The sequence below is a fragment of the Lontra canadensis genome, unplaced genomic scaffold (assembly GCF_010015895.1).
Source record: "Lontra canadensis isolate GAN:19392208 unplaced genomic scaffold, GSC_riverotter_1.0 scaffold170, whole genome shotgun sequence".
NCBI classification, from domain to species: Eukaryota; Metazoa; Chordata; class Mammalia; order Carnivora; family Mustelidae; genus Lontra; species Lontra canadensis.
The window spans coordinates 1,034,498-1,056,095 of NW_022631164.1; the positions used below are offsets into that span (position 1 = coordinate 1,034,498).

Consider the following 21,598-nt stretch of genomic DNA (forward strand, 5'->3'; position numbering starts at 1 on the left):
CCACAGATCCTGGGTGGCACCAGGCCCGGCAAAAGCTGACCTAGGTGCTGGCCACAGGCCTATAAGGGGAGTAGCCAGAAGAGGGCAAGGAGCTAGAACAATCATATTCTCCCTCGAGAACACGGGAACCGGGGTTCTGCAGAGAAGAGGGTCTGTAGCTGGAAGTCAGAGCGGAAAGTAGAAGCTGAATGGCTGGCTTGCAATTCACCACACCAGCAGCTGTCCCACTACAGGTGTCCCTGCCCCCACCACCGCCCTGGCTGCTGAAGGCCCACCCAGACGCCCAAGCGAGGGACAGCAGACCCCATCTTCATGGGGGCCTTCCCTGGGTTCTGATGAGAGCGAGGGGCGTGCTGGGATCCCCACTTCCTTGTTCCTGGGGCTCTTCCTCTGTGTACCTCCATCCCCTGATGGAACTGAAAGGAACCACCTAAAACCAAAAGGGATTTCAGCAGCAGACTGCAGTAAAAATAGCATGTGCCCTAGCTGGACCGCACAGCCAGGCTTCTAGAACAACTCACATCCTCTCTCCAGGAGGGAGCCCCAGGTCTGCTCTCTGGTCCCTGGCCCCAATTGGGCAGCTGCCGGCGGAACCCTGATTCTCTGCCCCCAGTCCCCAGGGAGGCCACCAAGGACACTGGAAGGCCATTTGGTGTGACCAAGTCAGCAGGCCAAGTCCCACCCACCTCACCTTCTCCATAAGTCTGCAGCCTGGAGTCACTTCTTCCTCCCGGGACTGCGCGGGGCCCCGTACTGGTCCGAGGGACACTCCCACAGTATACGGCCACTGGAGCCAGAACCTTGGCTGGGGACAGAAGCACCGGAAGCCCACTGAGACCAGGACTAGGGAATAGGCTGCCCCAGTACTCTTCCCCTTGGGGGTCTCTGTAGCCCACCCCCAAACCAGAGCCCAGCTCATGGATGGGGGCCCACCACCCCACAGCCCAGCCAGTCAGGGCACCACAATCCCCACCAAGGCCCACCACCCCGCTCTTCTCAGCCCTCTCGGCCTGGCTTCCCACTTCTCCCCACACTCACCTGCCTTTTCCATCCGGCTTTTCTCCAGGCGCCCCCACCCCCACCTGGCCACCTCTTCTTAGCCTCCTTCATGGGCTCCCCTCCTCCACACACACCCCCTCACCCTGCTTCTGTCCTCTGCTCATCTCACGGGCTGCTTCTCACTGCCATGCCTTTCATTGTCACCCTCATGCAGTAACCCCCTGACCTGTGGCTTTGGCCCTGACCTCGCCCCACGGCCACAGAGCAGAGCATCCAATTACTGGCCCAACAACCCTCTCCTGGGAGTCCTCTAGCCCCTCATCAGCGTGACCCTCACTGAACCTTCACCTTGTCCTAAACCTCCCTGGCTCAGCACATCAATTTGATTGATCCCTACCCTGGATATTTACCAAAGGCTTCCTGTCAGAGACTCGGCCTCCCAGCCCCTGATGAGACCCAGAAGGTTAGTGTGGGGAGACGATGAATAACAAGCAGTGACATTGTGAGGAGCTCAGGGGGAGGGTGGCTCGGGGGAGGGGCCCTGAGCCGGGGGAAGTGGGAGGGGGAGCTTCAGCAAAGCACCTGCTGTTTTGAGAAGCCTTGCCTCTCCTCTGTGCCCCCACAGCAGCCCAAGCATACCCCATCTTACCCTCCCCTCTCCTGGCCTCTTCCCTCCTTGCCCTGCCCCATCCTGGCACAGGGACCTCATCCCATCCATTTTTGCAGGACCTGTACTCGGGGGGCACTTTAGTATTAGTATTATCCCCATCCAAAGCACAGCTCAGGACTATGCACAGGGACCCGCCCCACCACCTGGAGAAGCCTCCACCTGGACCCAGCACGCCCACTCCCAGGGTAGAAGGTCCCCAGACAGGAGGCAAAAAGGAGTCTGTTCCCTTCCTGTTTCTATCAGCTGTGTGACCCTGAGGAAGTAAGTTAGCCTCTCTGAGTCTCGGTTCCCAGGTCAGTAAAACAAAGGAATTGGACAGGATTAGGGGTTCATACGGTCATACCTTCATCCTATTTCTAGACTTTTAGGTTTTTCTTAAGCTTTCAGTACTTCCCACTTCCCTGTAAGAATCTAATGCCCGGCAGGAACCTGATGTGGCATTAAATTACACAACTGTCCTCACATTAATATGGCAAAGCCCCAGGTGCTCTGTCCCTAGGTGATGACCCATGTCTGGATCTACTCTGGTCCCAGGGCCCCGGCTCCAGCCCCGCCAGGGAAAAGCAGGTCTCCACCTCACCAGCACCCCCTCCATCTGTGGCAGGGCCTGTGGATCCCCTCACTTGCCAGAGGAAACTGAAGTTCACACAGTTGGTCCCAGAGCAGAGCATCAGGCCTGGAACTCCATCTCCTGACCCTGAGCTAGCCACACTGTTCCTCTTCTCCTGCCCCATCCGCTGAGGAGACAGAGACACCCAGCTGTCCCTGAGGGCCCAGCCCTTTGTCCTCTGACTACAAAACAGGCCAGCTTCTCGGCCGGCCCACCAGCACAGAGAGTGGAGGCAATGCTCCACTGAGTTTCTAGAACACTCTGAGCCTTTCCCTGGGCCCGGGAGCCCCCAGACAAGAAGCTGAGCATGGAGGGCCAGCATCAGCCAGCAGAGATCTGGACCAGGGCAGAAAGGCCTTGTCACCTGCCTGGCTCCATCTCCCAGGATGAGGGCAGCCCCTTACCTGGGGGGACAGCATCATGGGTGCTCATGCCCTGGGTGGGAAAGGAGCCTGAGAGGTTGTCCAGAGGCAGCAGCTACTTCCTGGGCCGTAAGCACAGTCCTTGGGGATCCAGAAGGCGGCAGCCCGTATCATCCACGGTCCTACGGTGGGGAGCGGCAGAGGGATGTCAGTACAAGTAAATGGCTTTGCAGGAAGCCCATCAGGAGCCCAGGTATTCTTGGAGTGAGGAAATCTGCTGCTGGACCAAAGGACATCTCTTTTCTGACATTCTGCCTCTCTGAGACGCTTGAAGCCTTCCGGGTGCCAAGCCTGCACCACGGTGGGCAGAGAAATTTGTGAAGACCGTCACCGAACCCACGAAGCTGACTTCTCTTGTGGCTTTGACAAGGACACCTTAGGGTCTCTGGGGAAGGTGGAATTTATCGAGGCGGAGTCTGACGGCTTCTTTCCCCATGAGTTTCTATTTTCTTCAAAACCCCATTTTCTCTGCCCACTGGCCCAGAAGCTCTTGAAGAATGTCAAGCTTTGTGACTCTGCTTCTCACTCGGGTAGGTGGCAGGGTCTCCCCAGAAACCAGCTCTCCAGTTTCCTCTCAGGATGTGCCAGGCTCTATCCACACACCGTGCTTGGCCTGCACTCCCCCCGTCAGAGAGTCATTTCATTGTCCTGTGGTGAGCTACGGGACCACATCAAGCCTCGTCCTGGTCTCCCTTAAACCTCTAGGCTCAGTCATCAGCTCTTGCTCAGGACCTAACTTCTCTTTCCATGTGACAAGTGTCTCACCCAGACTCTGCGACCTCACACAGTTTTAGAGTCTTTGCCAGGATAAAGGTGAACCATTTTCACCCTGACAGTGAGGTGGATGGCCAGAGCCCATCGGTGACAAAATCAGGGATAAAGGCCACATCTCCCAACCTCTACTCTGGCGTAGCTCCCTCAAGATATCATCTGGGGACAGGGCAAGACGAAGTGCCAACTTCCTTGTGCTGAGCACCAAATCCCAACTCAGAAACTGAGAAAACCTGCCTTCCATCTGGAAGGCAGCCTGCCACCGTCCCCACCCTGGCCCCAGAAGGCAGAGCAGCTCCTAGCAACACTCCTGGCCCCCACAGAGGTTCCCGCCCAGCCTCCACCCGGTCTCTCTGCTTACATCCTCAAGCACTCGGGTTCTCTGTCCAAAGAGAATTTTCCTCACAACTCCCTGTGTGCTGACTACTAGGATAAGTATTTGGCCACAGGGGAATGTCAGTGAGACACAGCACTTCTCCTGAGCAAGGCGGCAGAAGATGACTCCACAGGTCTTAACACCCCATCCCAAGCTCCAGTGAGCCGGCAAAGAGACTCAAGAGATTGGCAAGGCTGCTGCTTCTGGCAAAGCCCAGCACGAATGTTCCAGGTGGGGACAGGCCACCCACAGCTGAATTAAGGCAAACAAACTGGAGTCTAGGCTTTGTAGACAGTGAGAGCCGTAGGCTCCACAGACTCCTGCTACCACAGCTAACCAGAGCATCGATTTTCTATGCGAATTATAGACAGAGAAGGATGGTTAGCCAGAGCCCTTCTTGAGAACCCTTCTTGAGAATCGTTCTCGACTGTGGCTGCGGATCAGAACCACCCGGGAACTGATAAAAATGGCAGATTGCAAGGCCCCACCTCTGGCCCCTACTGAATTAGAGTCTTCTAGGAAGCAGGCCATGGGGATCTTTTTTGTTTCTTTTTCTTAACTCCTGTGTGATTTCAGTGTTCAAAAAGGACTGAGAACCAATGGGTTACAGTTCAGGTTCACTTTCTAATGAGATCTCAGCCTTGCTTCTCACCTTTCACTGTCAAAGTAGTTATTGCTGCCTCAGTTTCCCCAAAGTGATTGCTTTTTAGGAGGCTAAAGAGAAGATTTGGAGCTGCCTGAGAGTACAGATGACATAAGTCTCAGTGGCCAGCTCTACTGGAAAGGGTCTTCTGAATAAGACAGCCCCCTCCCCATTTGCCACAAGCTCTTCAGCAGGTCAAATGGCAGAATAGCCACTGGTCAAGACAGCCGATGTGACTCCATGCCCTGGGGACACCCACTGTACAGAAAAGAGACCCTCATCCATGTCACAGCTTGCCAGGGCAACCCAGCAGGCAGACCCCCTCTTGGGCCTGCTCCTGACTGTGTCAACACTTCTGACCCCTTAGGCCCTCAGGGTCTGCGTGCAGGAGTTCCTGGGAACCTGCCCCAGGGGAGGCGGCCACAGCTGCATATGGACCAACAACCACGTCTTATATTGTATGTGAGAACCATGGGCAGCACCTCCCCAGGGAGATCCCGGGGGCCCATGACCTGGTAGGAACTTAAAAATCCATGTACAAACTCTAAAAATCAAGATCAGAAATTCCAGCCCCAATGCAGATAGAACTTTGAGGTTTAGCATCAATCGGACTTAGCACCCGACGTCCAAGACACAATCCATTGAGCCCCCATTTGCACCTGGCCCTTTTCTGTTCTAGGCATGGAGGTGTGACTGTCCCCTATTGGAACAGCCTACCCCTGACCGAAAGGGCTGGGGACCAGGATTGTGTCCTCTTTCCCTGAGGCACTGCCCAAGGTAGCTGGCTCCCCCACCCTTGGCCTTGGTTTTCCAGCTTTGGGAGTGGAGTGGCCCAAGCTAACTGACCGCTGTCCACCCACCCCTTTCACTAAAGCTACGGCTACAGAGGCTCCATGGTGACTGGCACCACAGGAATGGGAAAGGTGACGGAAGGGACTCAGGTTTCAAGTGGAAAGGACACAAAACTAGAACTGGCCCCATAAAGGACGTCAGCCCCAGGGACAAGATCCCAGTCACCCTGTGCCTGCAGAGAGGCCTTGGAGGGGACAGGCCCCTGATCCCAAGATGCATCCTCACCTGCCCCCCTCCCAGGGGCTGCCACACGTGCAGCTCCCCTCGTGTGACCGTGACACTACCCATTCCTCCTTTTAGAGGCCTCTGAGGACATGGGTTCCAAGAAGTCAGAGTTCACGCCTCCTCAGACCCACTGAGTGGGAACAGAGGTGCGATGTCAAGGTGGGTAGAGAAGGGGACTAGGGCAAAGATGGTAGAGTGGAGAAACCTAGGTTTTGAACCCCAAAATGTCCCCGACTGAAACCTTCTCTGAAGAGAGGTTTCAGATAGGCACCGCTCCCACTTGCCCCTCTCATATTAACTTTAATTCCTCTGAGCTTTGGTTTCTTCATCTGAAAAAAAAAAAAGAAAAGAAAAAGAAAAAAAAAAAGTCCTACCAAAGGGTTTGGTCAAGATGAAGTGAAGTCATGTGCAAAAATGTCAGCACCTTTGCTGGTAGACAGTCAATAGATCACGTAAGAACTCTTCCTCTCCCTGTCCCCACCCAAGCGCCATCTTTAAAGTTCTGATGGGCCAGAGCCCTCCGTCCCTATGAGACAGACCCGGGTGACACGGGTGCCCCTCACGTGGGAGAGACAGACGTGTCTGCAGAGTGAGAGGCCCAAACGGGCGGGGCGGGCCCTCCTGCAGCTCTCACCCGGGATGCTGTGCTGTGAAGCGAACGCCAGGCTGAGCGCAGAGGGCCCCGGGCGGAGATGGACACACGCGGGACCCGCAGTGCTGTCTGACTAGGCGCCTGGAGACGCTCCACAGGAGAGCGGCATCCTCGCTGGGCCCGGAGGGAAGCGGGGTCTAGATGGGGAAGGAAACGGGAAAGGCCTCGCAGGCTGAGGAAACAGGGTGCGCAGAGACGCGGAAGAACAAACAGGCTGTGAGGTTGGGGTTTGGCCGGAGGCCCCGAGGCTGAGACGGCGGAGAGCCGGTGTGGGGAGGGAAGGCAACTCTAAAGACTTTTTGAGGAAAGAAATAACATTATCTGACCCCTGGGGCTGGTAGCCCTAGGAGCTGTCCCCACCCAAACCAGGAGACTGATCCCCACACCCACCAGACGCCCCCAGAAGAGGCACCCAAGGCTCCCCACTCAGGCTCCTGGCTGCGTAGGTGACTGACAGGCAGGCTGGTTGGCCTGACGACTGCTCACGGAAGACTTGCCCCGCCCACCATAAACCCCCCCTTTGGGGGGCGGGGCCTTCACCCCCTCTGGAGCCACACCCACTGCTGCAGATGCCACCTCCCTGCCGTAATGGGGTCAGGTGGGGTCAATGTCCCTGGAACCGTCTGGGTTCCAGACAGCAAGACGTGCATCTGCTAGCAGGCCCCTGGGACGGTAAAGAAACCCAGAGTACCAAACATGGGGCCCCGCACCTAGTAGGAGCTCCATGGCAGCGTGCATGAATGTAAAAAACAAAATCGTAGCCCATCTTGCAGTCTTGTTGAGAAGAAACAAGGCAATGAGACTAACATTTCTTAGTTTCATGCCGTTTAGCTTTTGAAATAGAGCAACAAGGCACATGTTATTGTCCTCCTGTTGTGCCTAAGAAGACTGAGGCTCAGAGAGGCTAGGTAGCTGGATGGAGGCCACAGAGCAGGCCAGCGGAGGCTTCTGGTCTGGCGTGCCCTGATGCTGCTGGAAGCAGAAGAATGCGGTACTACATAGCCAGCAACAGCCCCGCGTTCAAGTCCATCCACCTACCAGCTAGGAGACTTCCCACGGGGTGCGGTACTAAACCTCTCTGAGCTTCCGTTTAACTGCAAAAGGGAAAGAAGAATGTCTTTCTCACGAGGTTACTGAGCATATTCAATAAAATATGAAAAGCATCTCAAATCGTCTGGCCCCTAAGCAAGAATTCAACAAACAGGAGCTATTAACATTATTCTTTAATAATGATCTTAGCGTGTGTGTTAAGATGGGCAAGAAGAAGGAAAGTGTCCTTTTTGAAAGCTTTTGGGGCAAGAAGCTCTAGAGGCCTGACCAAGGCTGGGTGGCAAAAGGAGGTGCCCTCTGGCCGATGACCTTCAATGCGGAAGTTTCCGGGGTGAGCAGGAGGCAGCAGACAGGCTGGGGCAGGACCCTTAGAAGAGCAGCTCAAGTATCACCTTGCTGGGAAATGCTCCAAGTGATCCCTTCTTACCAGAACTGGCAGAGTCTGTTAAGAAGGCAGTTAGTGCCTGCATCTTAATGACTTTCTGGGACAGGGTGGATCTCATGGTCAAGAGCCCAAAGCGGAACTTCTCAACCCTTTTCATTTCCAACACAGCTGAGGAAGGTTTCCATTTGCAATAGTTCAGTGTGGGTGTTGGTTGAGGAGAGCAGGTATAGAGAGAGGAAGGAGAGAGCTGCCTCTATGTCTAGGGCTGTGACATTCAAAACAGCCCCCCTACCTGCCAGGAATTCTGATATGAGACATGGGAAGGCCTATGGTTGAGAAAAAGTCTTATTTAAGCTCTGTTTGGAAAACGATGACCATAAGTGACCAGCACAGCCACCCTGTGTGATTGCTTAGGTTGGGCACTGCACAAGGCCTTGTAATTAAGGAGACAACATTCACACTGCAGGCACTACAGATTTGCATTTTTATTGCCCTTCTCTAATGAACAGAAGTAAAGTGCCTTGATAAAAAGGTGTCTTTTTCTAACTCACACAGAGGCACTGGATGAGCCCTAGTGAAAAGGGTATGTGACATACCCATAAATTTCCAAAATTCAAAATCCTCTGAGCCTGCCCTACTTTTGTGTATCATCTTGGTGCAAATATAAATTAGAAGTCAGAATATGTGCTAGTAACTCAACAAAGCTTCACATGGTGGGGACAAGAGACACCTTCATCTATTCCCTCTGTCACTGAATTTTCAGCTGTAAGAGACCCCAAAGGTCAGCTAGTCTCCTGGCTGGTAACTGAGGGGTTAATGTGGGGCCTGGAGAGGCTACAGGACATACCCAGGGCCTTCAAGAGCCAAAGGGTACTGTGGGGACAAGGTCCTCAGCTCCCTCCTTCCCCTTCCCATTAAGGTTTCCCCCAAATGGTCACCTCAGCACTGGGCGGGGCAGTGCCTCAGACTGCCAGGCCTGGTCAGAGCCATGACAATGCGTTTCTGAGGACGTCGTTTCTTGGTGGGGCTGGGCGCCATTGTGTCAATCCTGCCTGAAATCACACAGCACTGGCTGGCACTTGGAAACCTTCTGCCCATCCCCCCTGACATTTTCACCATCAAGGGCTGACTTGTCTAAGATCTTGAGTCTAGTCCTGGAGTCTGACACAGAGAGGCCTGGTCCACAGCCCCATGAAAGATTTCTGCATGGTTTCCCCGCTCGGGGACCCTCACCCAAGGAGCTGGAGCTCCGGTCATCAAACTGCACTCTGGGAGCAATTTACAGGTGCGACAGGACCAGAGGGGCTGAAAAGAAAGAAACAGCCCTTCCAATCAACATCTCAGGAAACTTGTGGTGGCGGCCCCTGGCATCTAAATGCCTGTCCCGTTCCAGGAAATGGCTCTTGACAAAGGTTTCCCTGTAAGAAGCTCAGCAGACTTCAGACCACTAGCTCTGTCCTTTTCCAATGGCCCCAGGAGAAAACTGACTCTGCTTGACCAAAAGCTAGAATCTTCCATGGGCTTCTCCAGGACATATGCCAGGTTTTGCCCAGAAAATGGAAAGGGCTTCTGTGGAGGGTCATTTCTTCTGTCCTTATTTTATTGAAGGGAAAGCCAAGACCCAGGAGGGGATGCAAGGAGAGCCCAAATCCAGAGGTTTTAACGCATAGACACATGGGAAGCTCAGACCTCTGGAGAGCTGCTCTGGAGCCCAGGACTGCTGCTCCAAGATCAATGACAGAGGAATCATGTGGATGAGTGACTGTCCCCTAAGAAAGAGAATGGGGCCTAGGGACAGAGGAGCCTGGAGGGCAGAGAGGAACATGGAGGTTGGGAAACAGCATGATGAGGGGGCTGAGCCAGGAAACCAGGGGAAAGGGGCTTCCCCAAGGAGGAAAGCCAGGAGGAAGAAAGGCAACGCAGGCCCTGACCCCGTGCTGATCAGAGAAATGCTAATTAGACCACTGTCACCAGTCTGTGAAGATTGCCAAAAATGAAGACTCTGGACAATACCAAGTATCAGAGAGACGCGATGCAGGGCTGGTGAGGGGGACGTGGGCAAGGCCACAGGGGAGAGTGTTCTGGCTCATCTACTAAAGTTAAAGATATGCAAGCCCTATACCCAGCAAGACCACCTCTAGGGGTCTACCTTCGAGAAAACTTTGCATGTTGTGAACCAAGACAGAAGTACGAGAGCGTTCATAGCAGCCCTGTTGGCAATGGCCCAAATCTGGAAATAACCCAAACACCCAACAGGAACCTGGAGAAAACGTTACAAGTATTCATGCCACAGAATATTCCATGGCAATGAAAATGAGCAAAGCTACTCAACACCACTCTGCTCAGCACCGTGCGCAATGTTTAGTGACAGACGCTAGGCACGAAAGAGACCAGAGGCTGCCGTTCTGTTTGTGTGCATTTCAAAGACGAAATTCAACAGCTTAGACATACACACAAAGATGGTAAGACTTTATGGAAAAGCCAGGGGAAATGAGGAGTGTGGTCAACCCTGGGGGGCAAGGAGGCAGCTGTGATAGGAAGGGGCCTGTGGAGGAGGCATTGGGGGCTGCCCTAGAGAGCGTCTCTTTCCTGCCCTGGACAGTGGTGGCTACACATTAATTCTACTTTAAATGGTTGGTGAGTTTTATACATTTTTCTGTCGGCAAGAGGTTGAATATAAAACAAGCAATAAACTTCTCATCATGCCGGTGAGCAGAGTCAGGTGCCTGTGAGGTGGCATTGGGGCAACAGGTGACCTTGGCTGACCTTGATGCTCCTGAGCTCAGCCTGATACCTCCCCGTCATTTGCTTCCATGACCTTCCCCCTCCTTCATATCAGCCAGGCCAAGGCTGCAGGGGCTGAGTTGGCCCACCTGCAGTTGGAAAGGACCTGTCCGCCTACACCCCTGCATGGCCCGCCTCAGTGGGGCTGGGCACCACTGTGCTCCATGACCCTCTGCAGCCATGGACAAACCCCCACCCCCCACCCCCAGCACAGGCCCTACAGTCCCTTCTGGGGCTCTAGAGGGAACACCCAGCCCTTCAAGGTCCCTAGCCAAAGTAAGCCCTTGTCCTGGAGAAGTGGTTCACAAAACCTCTTGTTTGGGGAGCCCCAGATCTGCTCTGGAAAGGAACACAATCACCTCTGCTGTAATAATAATGGCACCACGAAAAGTAACTTCCGTTGAGTACGGGGCCCAACACACTTCTCTCTCTCCTTACCATCTTCACCTTTCACGAGCAGTCCCAAGGGAAATGTCACTTAACCCCCACTTTACAGACAAGGAAACTGAGGCTCAGAATGAAAAGGGCCTAAGTCCGCACACCTAGAGAAAGGTGGAGCCCGAATTCAAACCCGGACCCAGGAGAGCCGGTAGTGGGAGCAGCTAGGCCTTGCAGCAGGCAGAACTGGCTTTGAATCCTGCTTCTTCCAGCCTGTCCAAGGCCTGCGCCCCAGCGCCCCTAACACAGAGCCTTCCTTATTTCTCTGGCACCATCACCCTCAGCACCCCAGGGAGTGGAGCTTACCCCCAAACAGGGAGCTCTGCTGGAGGCCATGGCCAGGAGGAGAGGGAAGCCCCCTTCCATAGCTCATAGGCTCAGAGAGCAACAGGCTCCCGAGAGAGGAAGGGACGGCTCCACAGTCCCACGGCCTCCTCCCTCGGAGCCCTGTGTCCTTGCTCCAGATCAGCTCTTCCACACCCCTCCAAGGGCTCCAGGCAGCCTGACCCTGACCTCCCGCTCCCTCCCCCGCTGCATATCCACCTTACCTCTCTGTCCAGAGGCCAACCCTGTCACTGGAGGAAGCCAGGCGCTGGTGTCTCTCCACAGAGAATGCGGCTCATGGGCCCAGAGGGACAAGGACGAGGTGGCCCCAGGCCTGGCCGGCCCCAGGCTGCTGAACAGGCCCCTGGCCCAGCTTTGAGTGTGCTGCCGGCCTCTGCCAGGCTCTCCCTGGATAAACAAGGCTGCATAGCAACCACTGCTCCGAAGGAGCCCGTAGCTCCTGCATGAGGGAGAGAGGGAACCAGGAGACATTTCCCCTTGGCCTTGTTTCCTCTGGGGTCCCGCCAGGCATGGGGCACTCCCAAGTGGCCAACCTGTCCTGTGGGACTGCTGGTGAGAGACAGCTGGGCCTCGCTGCACAGTGACCACAGAGCAAGGGAGTGGATGGCAGGCTCGGGGCAGGGATGTCGTTGGCAGTGAACCCCTGGTTTTGCGGCAGGGGGCTGTGGGCCCAAATCTGGTTCAGCTCCCAAGCTGTTTCTAGATGCAGATGGGGCAGGGAGGGTGAGCACCCGGGCCTTGGCAACAGGCAGAACTGACTTTGAATCCTGATCCAGTTTCTTCCAGCTGTGACCTCTGGCCAGTCCTTAACTTTTCTCAACTTCTGTTTCCTCATCTATAAAATGGGGATAACAATACTGACTTGAGAGGGTAGCTGTGGGGATTAAATAGGGCAGGTAACGGGCATGTCATTATGTCCAGCCTGTCGTCAGGCTGCACATCTCTGTTAGCGCCCATCCCCAGCAGAAACACAGGCATAGCAAGAAGCCTGTGGCCTCCTCCTGAGCCAGATTTCACTATCCCAGCTTTTAGAAAATGTGAATACTAATAGCCCATATGTGCTTCCTCACGGAGCCCAGGCCCCTAGCAGAAGCACCAGGCTGACATTGTGACAACTGCTCCCTCATGCCAAACCGTTCTAACTCTCACTATCCAAGGGCCACAAGGTGGGGGCAGTGGGAGCCAGGGGCCTCGTTGATTTTACGCAGCCTTGCAAAGAACTGCTCGCCCAAAGACGCTATGAAGTTTTCTAGGCAGATCCCCAAGCTGTTTACAAGGGAACAGGCAGACAGACATAACACAGAGCAGGGAAAGCTGGCAGGAGGCTGGTCGCACATCCAGGAGGCCTGGCCGACTGAGTCATACATGCCCAGGGCTTACTGACTGAACCCTCTCCTGGCCCTGCCAGCACCTTCCTGGGTTCTCACCTCTTCTCTGAGACACGAAGAGCAGGCCCGTGGAGCCTCCCCGGAGACCATGGAAGGAACAGCAACCACCCTCCCCGAGGGGACCAGGAGGGCCAGCCCATAAGCACTGACAAGATCCCACAAGGCAGGCACTGGCCCCGGGGCCAGAATGCCACAGGCCTGCTGGGCCCACGGGGAGGCTGCTGCCCTCCATCGCTCCTCAGTGGGCAAGATGGCAAGGTGAGCTGAGCTCCTGAGCTCCCTTTAGCAGAGGCCCCAGGAAGGAGGCATTTCCTCCAAACCAGGACCAGCTAAGAGCAGGAAGAAACTTCCATGTGTCTTGCGCTGGACTCCCCCCATCAAGGTTGGCACGAGGAAACCTGAGGTTACAGACGGGATAATGGAGGCCCAGCAAGGCGAGCCCCTGGCCAAGTTTCATAGCTTATCAGTGAGAATGATCAGTGGCAATGCCAGACAGTGTGGGGACAGGATGAGGCCAGCCTTCATGTCCCTGCACCGCCCCCCAACCCCATCCTTACATCACAGCCCGAGTCAGAGCTTTGAAAATACAGATCCAATGATCACTCTCCAGCCAGACACCCACATGGCTCCCAGTGTCCTTGGGTAAAGGCTACACTGGACACCACATCTGACAAGTCCCTCCAACCCAGCCGGCGGCCTGTCCTCCTTCAGCCCCGTCTCTCCCTGTGCCTCCTGCTCTCTGCCTGACCCTGCTGGCCTGCTCTCCAGGGGACTTCATGCATCACATTCTCTGCCAGATGCTGGAAACATGGAAAGGTGGCGGTTTGCCCTTAGGAGCTGAGTAATGGAGAGAGACCCCCCCACCCAGACTCCCTGTGCTTTACTGTGTTACCTACAATAAGGCAGGGACCCTTCTTACAACCCCGGAGAAGCATGGCTTGGGGACAGATGGGATCTGATCCCAGCCACAGCCTGACCTCCGGCAAGACACAAGCTGTTTGGAGCCCCAGATCCCCCGCGTGCCAAGCAGGGAACAACACGCAGCCCTCCCCACCCCACCCCACCCCTGGGTGTTTGACCCTCAGAAGGCACTCTGCCAGGCCGGTGCGGAGCAGGCACTCACTTGGTGAGTCACCTGCTCCCCAGGTCGGGGACCACGTGACCAGAGTGAGCCTGGGGCCAGGAGGTGTGGCATGAGCCTGAAGCCTGAAAGCTAAGGAGCCAGCCACGTGCAGGCAGGGGTGGAGGCCTCCAAAGCTGGAATTGCTGAGCCCCAGCCCAGGGCCCCGGAAGCCAGGGAGTTTCCTATATGGGAGAGTGGGGGGCCTGAAGGGGCAGCCTGCCGTCTGGAAGCTTTCTAGTCCTTCACCTGAAGAGATCCCAGGAGGGAGGGACTTGAATCTCCTGTCTCACCAGTTCGCTGTGATTTCTGTTGTCATCCTAAATACTTCCAGATCGCATTTTGTCTTCTTTCTTAGAGAAGCCCCCACATTGTTTAAGCTTCAGGCCCTGCAAAGCCCAGATCAAGCCCTGAGGGAAGGGTGCCCAGGGCACGGGCAGAGGAACTCCAGGGGATGGGACCCCGCAGGGCACAGGAGAAGGCGGTGAGGGAGGAGAGACCTGGTCTCAACGTCATCCAAGCCACCGGGAAGACCCCAAACACAGGGCTCTCAGGCCCCCCGGGGAATCTGCCTAATAGCTCCCCCTACAGAGCACCACACACAAGCATGCACCCACATGCCCACACCTGCACACGCACGCACTCACACATGTGTGCGTGTACACATGCATGAACCCACACACGCATACACACGTACATGTACACATACACTCACACACATGCGCACGTGCATATACACACATGCACACCCACAAACACACACCCATGCTTGTGTGCCTGGTAAATCCCTACACATCTTTCAAGACACAATTCCGTTATGGGTTCAATTGTGTTTCCTAAAAATTCATACGTTGAAGTTTCAGGCGCCCATAACCCAGAATGGGACCTTGTTTGGCCATAAGGTCTTGCAGCTGTAGCTGGCTCCGTCAAGAAGAGGTCCTACTGGAGTCGGGGCGGGGGGCCCTAAACAACATGCCTGGGGCCTTTACCAAAAGGGGAAATTTTTTTTAAATTTAAATTCAATTAATTAACATAAAGTATATTAGTTTCAGAGGTAGAGGTCAGTGATTCCTCAGTCTTATGTAACACCCAGTGCTCGTTATACCACATGCCCTCCTCAATGCCCATCACCTAGTTACCACATCCCTCCATCTCCCTCCCCTCCAGCAATCCTGTTTGTTTCCTATGATTGAGAGTCTCCTATGGTTTGTCTCTCTTTCTCTGGTTTCATCTAAAAAGGGGAAATTTGAACACGTGAGCGCATGCACACTCACACACGCGCGCACACACACACACACACACACACATACACGGAGAATGCTGCGGGAAGATTGGAGTTATGCTGCCACAGCCAAGCGACTTACCAGAGGCTGGGAGCAAGGCCGGGAGCATCTTTCCCTGGCACCTTCAGAGGGAGCACGGCCCAGCCCTCAGGGCTGACTTCAGCCTTGTGGGCTTCAGCACTATAAGCCCACGCATTTCTGCCATTCTAACCCACCCAGTGTGTGGTAGGTTTTACAGCGGGCCCAGGAAACTGGTAGAGAGCTCAAGCATCCTTTCCTGGAGAAGCTCCCTGCTCCTTCCAGAAAGAATCTGAGTGCAGGCTCTCTCCCACTCCCCCCACAACCCGTCCTCTCTCCTTCCCCTTCACTCTGCTCTGTGCCCATCTTTCAGGCCCTCTGCCTTCTGGCTCCCTTAGGCTTGGCCAGTGGAAGACAGAGGAGAGAGGCCAGGGTTCCATTCCCCCAGCTTCCCCCGTCCGTCCTGCTGGGCTGGCTGCCCCCCTCACCTGAAGGTCACCGCTCTTCACACAAAGGTCAGGGCTCCTGACAGGCAGCCCTCTGTGTTTCTGAGGTCCTATAACTACTCCCTTCAAGCCCAAAGAAGGTGAGGTTGCCCAGCACGACCAGCCTGCCTGAGGAGGTGATTTCTCAACATCCTGCCCATTATCTGTATAAACCCCTCCCACAAAACTTGCCTCCAATCACCCTATTTAAGTATGAGGCTCTCTCTGCCAGTCCCTAAGTTCCCCATCATCCCACTAATTCTCATGCAAGCTTGATGACTCCGGGTCTGTGTCCTCCCCCCGTTCTGTGAACTCCCTGAGCACAAGGACCACGAGTGAGGATTTCTATACACCCGACACGGCCCAAGGCTCGGCCCGCCCCAGAAGGCACTGAGTAAATACTTGAAACGATGACTTCAGCGGACTGACCGTGCAGAATCACAGGCCGGGAGAAGGGCGCTCGTGCGCACCACGGAAGTAGTCCTCATCACATCCACGGACGACAGCTCTTGTCCACCCAGCAAGCGGCTCAAGATCTCAAAAACTGATAACCGGAAACTTGCAACGCGTGATTCAGTAAATGGATGATTACATTTTGACCCTATTCCCTCCATGGAAATGTCCCCGAGGGTCCTCTTGGCCCTTAGTGACCTGTAAAATGAACCAAACTGCTCTATTTCCAGTAATGTAAAGGACTGGGTATCCTGAACACACTTCTCATTGCAAAATATCCAGATGTCTGATTAAAATATGCAAAGAAACGTCTACGTACATAACTGAGAAAAAAAGCCTCTCTCAAATCTCTTCCTCCCCCTGTATGTACATATTGCCCCTGGCCAAATCCCGCTCTCCTTCGGGGAGCCCTCCTTGTCTCCCCAGGACCTCCTCTGCTTCCCTAGCCCAGCCCGTCCCCATCAAAACTCCATTCAGGACATGGAGCTGCGACGGTCCGCCTGGCCCACCCCTGCCCCAGCCAGCCACACACATACACTAGTCTGTGAGTTCCCGAGATCCTAGCACCAGAGTACACGGTAGACACTCAGTTCATGTGGTGGGAGTACCACAAGCCCTGATGACATGATGACAGGGGACCATTAGTGGTAAAGAGCTCCCATTCCCTGCAACATTCACTGCTTTTCCCAGGAGTGGACATTGGAAATAGTATCTCCAGGCCACAGACCAGAGTCTGAGAACCACACATTGTATGGAAGATGGGAAGGGGGTTGTGGGGTGACCTCTTGGCAGCATTGCCCCATTAAAAACCAGCACTGTCCTAGCCACAAAGAGAAGTTAGCTTACATGCAGCAGGTGGGGCAAGGCCCTCCTAATGGAAATGCCAGGGAGGCAAATGTCCAGACTGGGCCTTGGGTTCCCAACTCTCAAGATAAAGCAAGTCCAGGTTACTGATGATTAGCATATGACCAGATGAAGGGTTCAAGATAAGGAAACAAGTGGATTGGTCCCAGTCCTGACTCTGTCATCAACTTCATTGTGTGGCTTCTGGTGAGTCCCCATCCTTCCTGGGCTTCCAAACTGTCATTTGTGAAACAAGGGGGTCAGGCACTGAGTGACATCCAGGTCCCTTCACATTGGGATTTTTGTGTATCCTGGGTCCTTCCCCAGGCTGAGGAGAAGAACTGGAAGTCCCTGCCTTGCACATGACACACCCACCCACACGAGGAAGTAGAACAATGAAGGCAAGCTGGTGCTGTTTCTAGATTGACACTTGGGCTGACTCATCCTCCCAAAATATCAGTCCTGTTCCTTCTTACCCCAGTCCGCCCCTCAGAGCCCAGCCCGTGAGCACCTGGGAGGTACTGACGGCAGTGCAGGCTGGGCGCAGCTGCTCAGATACCACCAAGGGCTCAGAATGGGCCCCCCTCAATCCATATCCCCCTGTGAGCAGGCTCATCCCCTGGGAAACTCCAACATCATATAGGGGACCTGAGTCACAGGGTGCAAGAGAGGACCAAGCCAAGCCCTTCATGTTACAGATGAGGGAAACTGAGGCCCAGAGGGTCTCAAAGCAAATCAGTGGTAGTGACAAGGCAAGACTGAAGCTTTCTAATTATGCTGCTTCTTGCCCAGCTGCCCCTCAGGGACTTCTCCCAAGAAAAGCCAGCCCCTTACCCCACATGGGATGTACCCCTCCTTCCTTAACCCCACAGAAAACTGTTAGAGAAGGGGGCGCCTGGGAGGCTCAGTGGGTTAAAGCCTCTGCCTTCGGCTCGGGTCATGATCTCAGGGTCCTGGGATCGAGCCCCACATCGGGCTCTCTGCTCACCAGGAAGCCTGCTTCCCCATCTCTCTCTCTCTGCCTGCCTCTCTGCCTGCTTGTGATCTCTGTCTGTCAAATAAATAAATAAAAATATATAAAAAAAAAAAAGACTGTTAGAGAAGAGAAGCTCACTGCCCCACAGCCACATAAAGCACAGGAGAGAGGAAAGCTGTTCCTTCAATAATGGATGGGAAGGAAGGGAGGGAGGAAAACCAATATGTGAATAAATTAAATAAATAAATGAAATGAAAGAAGGAATGTAAAGAAAAAGAGATAAGGGGTAAAAGAAATCAGTAAGTGAATGAATAATTCTGGACATTATTTGAATTCATGTTTCCCAAACTTCCTTTACTGGGTGCTAATAGAGAAAAATGATTTGATACATTTTTATAAGAACATACAAAGAAATCAGAAAATTCCTAAAATGTCCCCATGTTTCCAGTTTGTGAAAACTCATCACATGATATGTATACATTTCTATATGTTTGTTTGGTTTTTTAAGGCTCTACCCAGCAGGGTCCAATGGGGAATGGAACTTCCAGGGCAATGAGGCAAGGCATGGCAGTGTGGGGCAGGGCCCTACTTTTGCTTGGATGCTGCCAGCGGGGTTCAGTAGGAAAAATCCATTCCCACCTAGATCTGTGGGCTACCTAGACAGCATGATGGCCTGAAAAAAAGGAGACTAGGTAGGATATAGAGTCTCACCTCTAACACCCAAATGTCTAAGATACAACTGAAAATTACTGATCATACCAAGAACAAGGAAAATATCAACTTAACTGAGAGAAGACAATCAGGGATGCAACACCCAAATGATACGGATGTTAGATTATCTAACAAGGATTTGAGAGCAACCATAATAAAACGCTTTGATGAACATGCTTGAAACACATAAAAAAGTAGAAAGTCTCAGCAATGAAATAGATGATAAAAAGAAGAACCAACTGGAAATTTTAGAACTGAAAAATACAACTGAAATCACTCAACATGAATATGACTGATGGAGGGCAGAATCAGTAAACTTGAAGAGAGAACAATAGAAACTACCCAATGCATATGACAGAGAGAAAACAGACTGAAAAGAAAGGAACAGAAGCTTGGAGATGTGTGGCCCTATAACCAGAGCTCTAATGCTTGTACTGTTGGAGTGGAGAGGAGAAAGAGGGTGGGGCTAGAAAAGTATTCAAAGAAATAATGCCTGAAAGCTTTCCAAATATAGTGAAAGACTTTAATCTACAGATTCAGGAACTGAGCAAATTCCAAATGCAATAAACCTGAAGAAATCCACTCCAGGACATATCACAATCAAAGTTCAAAACGCTAAAGACAAATAAAAAAAAAAAAATCTTGAAAGAAAAAAGCTGTGAGCCAAGAATTCTATACCCAGCAAAAATATCCTTCAGGAATGAAACTGAAATCAAGATATCCTCAGACAAAAGAAACTAAGAGAATTTGTCACCATCAAGCCTACCCTAAAAGAATGGCTAAGGGAAGTTCTTCAAAAAGAACGGAAATGACAAAAGAAGGAAACTGGAGACATCAGGAATAAGGAAAGAAGAAGGAAAATATGGGTAAATGCTTATTCTCCCTGGGGCAGGGCAAATACATGGGGTGAAACAGAGTGTCCCAAAGCCTTGAAAATCCTCACACATGCTCACACAATTGGACACCATTAAGGGACGAAGTGAAAGGGTATGTTTGAGGCACTTTAAGCTATGGGTCAAGCAGCCACAAGCCTTACTACCAAATGCCAACTAGTGTGTGTGTGAAGTTCTTTTGTTAAGACATTTTGAGGAGGGTTTTCTCTTACTTGAAGCTGACAGTTTCCTAAATGACAAGGCAACTTGCTTGCTGAGACTTTCTATCCAAAGACTCTTGTGCTAAGAACATAATGACTAAAATGGACAGTCTTGATAAGTCCTCCTCATCAGGGTGACACCTAATTTAACCCATATGACCACAGATCTCATCTGTGGTGTGGACCATGTGGCATGAACAGTCTAATCAAAGATCCGACACCAAAAAGTTGCTGCCGTAGGAGAAAGGCAAGCAGGTGAGAGCTTGACCTCTTCCAGACCAGAGATTAGGGGCAAGTGCAGCTCCAGGCTCTGAAGGGAATTGTTCAGTCTGCGTTCGGATCTGCTTCTCCTTACACACTGTGGGAAGGATATCAACAAACCACACTCCATCCACATGACGTGTGAGTGAACATGAACATGACAGTGAAGCTATGACGTCATATAAGGAACTGTGAAGACATAGGAAAAATGAACTTGGGGGAATATGAGGGCTCCGTTGAGCCACTGAAGGAATAACAGGTCATAGTAAACTGGGCTTGGCTGCATAGCCCCAGAGACCAGGGTGCTACTTACTGGACCATCTACCAAATGGCTTCCCAGGAAGCAGTGAACTCTCTATCCTTAGAGATGTGTGAGGAGAAGTCAGACCGCATCCTTTCAGGATCTAGTAGGGATCTAGCCTCCCCACGACCTGGCCTCCCATACCCCAACCCCACTAAGAACACTTATAGCGCCATCACTCTGGAATGTGGGGGAAATGGGAGACACAGCCCCCCTGCATTTCAGGTAAATTCTGTTTCCTTCTAGCTACATTCTGGAATATAGAATGAGCCTGAAATGTATAAGGAATTCCAGCCCAGCTATACCCCAGTTGTGTTTTGTGGAACAAATGTGAATACCCCAAAAAAAAATTTTTTTTTTTAAATCCCAGTAAAGGAAGTTTGGGAAACATGAATTCAAATAATGCCAAACTCGTTTCTTAACTAGACTATGTCTCAGGACTTGTCATGTGTTCTATGTATTGTAATGTTCCAATAAGGGGTAGAGTATGAGGTGATTTTTAAATATATATGACCATAGACTTGTATGAAGCAATTTCTAGATCTATGTGAACTTATATCTATTTACTTATGAAGTATTTCTTAGCACCAGCATTTTGAAGAACACATGTTACAAACAAGGTTCTAATCTGTCTCAAAGTTTCCAGGGCAACTAGCCCAGAACTTGAACCCAACTGAATAACAAATTTGTAATTCAATACGAATCATATTTTACCCCTCAGGACCATCAAGACACATTAGAGCTGTAGAAAGTTGTTCAGATCAGTCAAGGCATGTATCTCCCTCACCAGCTGGTACCAGAACACCAATACTCCCCTCCAGAAAAGTCATCAGAAGCCGAAAAGGAGGAAAAACCTTCAGAGAAAAAGATACCTCAGAGCAGATATGAAAGAGAGCTAGGATGTGCCTTCCTACCATCATAAAGTCAATGGAGGATTTCCCCCACAATCACCACCAACCTCCTCTCAAGACTCTAAAGTACCACAAATGCAAGCTTTTTTGGGTAATCTCGGCCCGCCGCAGACCACGACTGACAAACACTTCCCTAAGCCTCCCACCCATTACCTGGAGTGCCAGGCTTCAGGGGTGTTTTCAAAGGCAGGAAGTCCCAGGCCCCGTCCTGCAGTGTCCAGGCCTGGTCCCTAGCAGCCTCGAGCAGTCAGCCAGGGCACCCTGGTAGGGAGAGAGGAGGAGGAGACACCCACATCCTCTTCCAAGAGTGGAGCCAGTGCCGGCTGGAGGGAGAACCAGGCCTGCTGGTCTCTGGGCACCGGCTCTGTCTGATGAGGATGGAAAGAAAAGCCTCTTGTTTCTCACTGTTCCCCTGGGTGACGGTTACCATGGATATGAATCAATTTGGGGCGCCTGTCAGTTGCCCGTTGACTCTAAAGAACGAATTCGCCCTGAACCACAGTCACGCAAGGACACATCCGCCGGACAGCGTG

The 21,598-nt window shown here is 52.7% G+C and overlaps 1 protein-coding gene across 1 annotated transcript in view; it reads right to left on the reverse strand.

Moving 5' to 3' along the window:
* TOGARAM2 (TOG array regulator of axonemal microtubules 2) overlaps positions 1–21,346 on the reverse strand; it is a 58,900-nt gene extending 37,554 nt beyond the window's left edge. The window contains exons 1-4 of the mRNA XM_032845855.1: positions 21,219–21,346; positions 6,203–6,357; positions 2,684–2,823; positions 692–805 (exon numbers count right to left, since the gene is read on the reverse strand). Coding sequence (XP_032701746.1) covers positions 692–805; positions 2,684–2,711 — 142 coding nt within the window. The 5' untranslated portion in view covers positions 2,712–2,823; positions 6,203–6,357; positions 21,219–21,346. The remainder of the gene's footprint in view (positions 1–691; positions 806–2,683; positions 2,824–6,202; positions 6,358–21,218) is intronic.
* Positions 21,347–21,598: the final 252 nt, after the last annotated feature.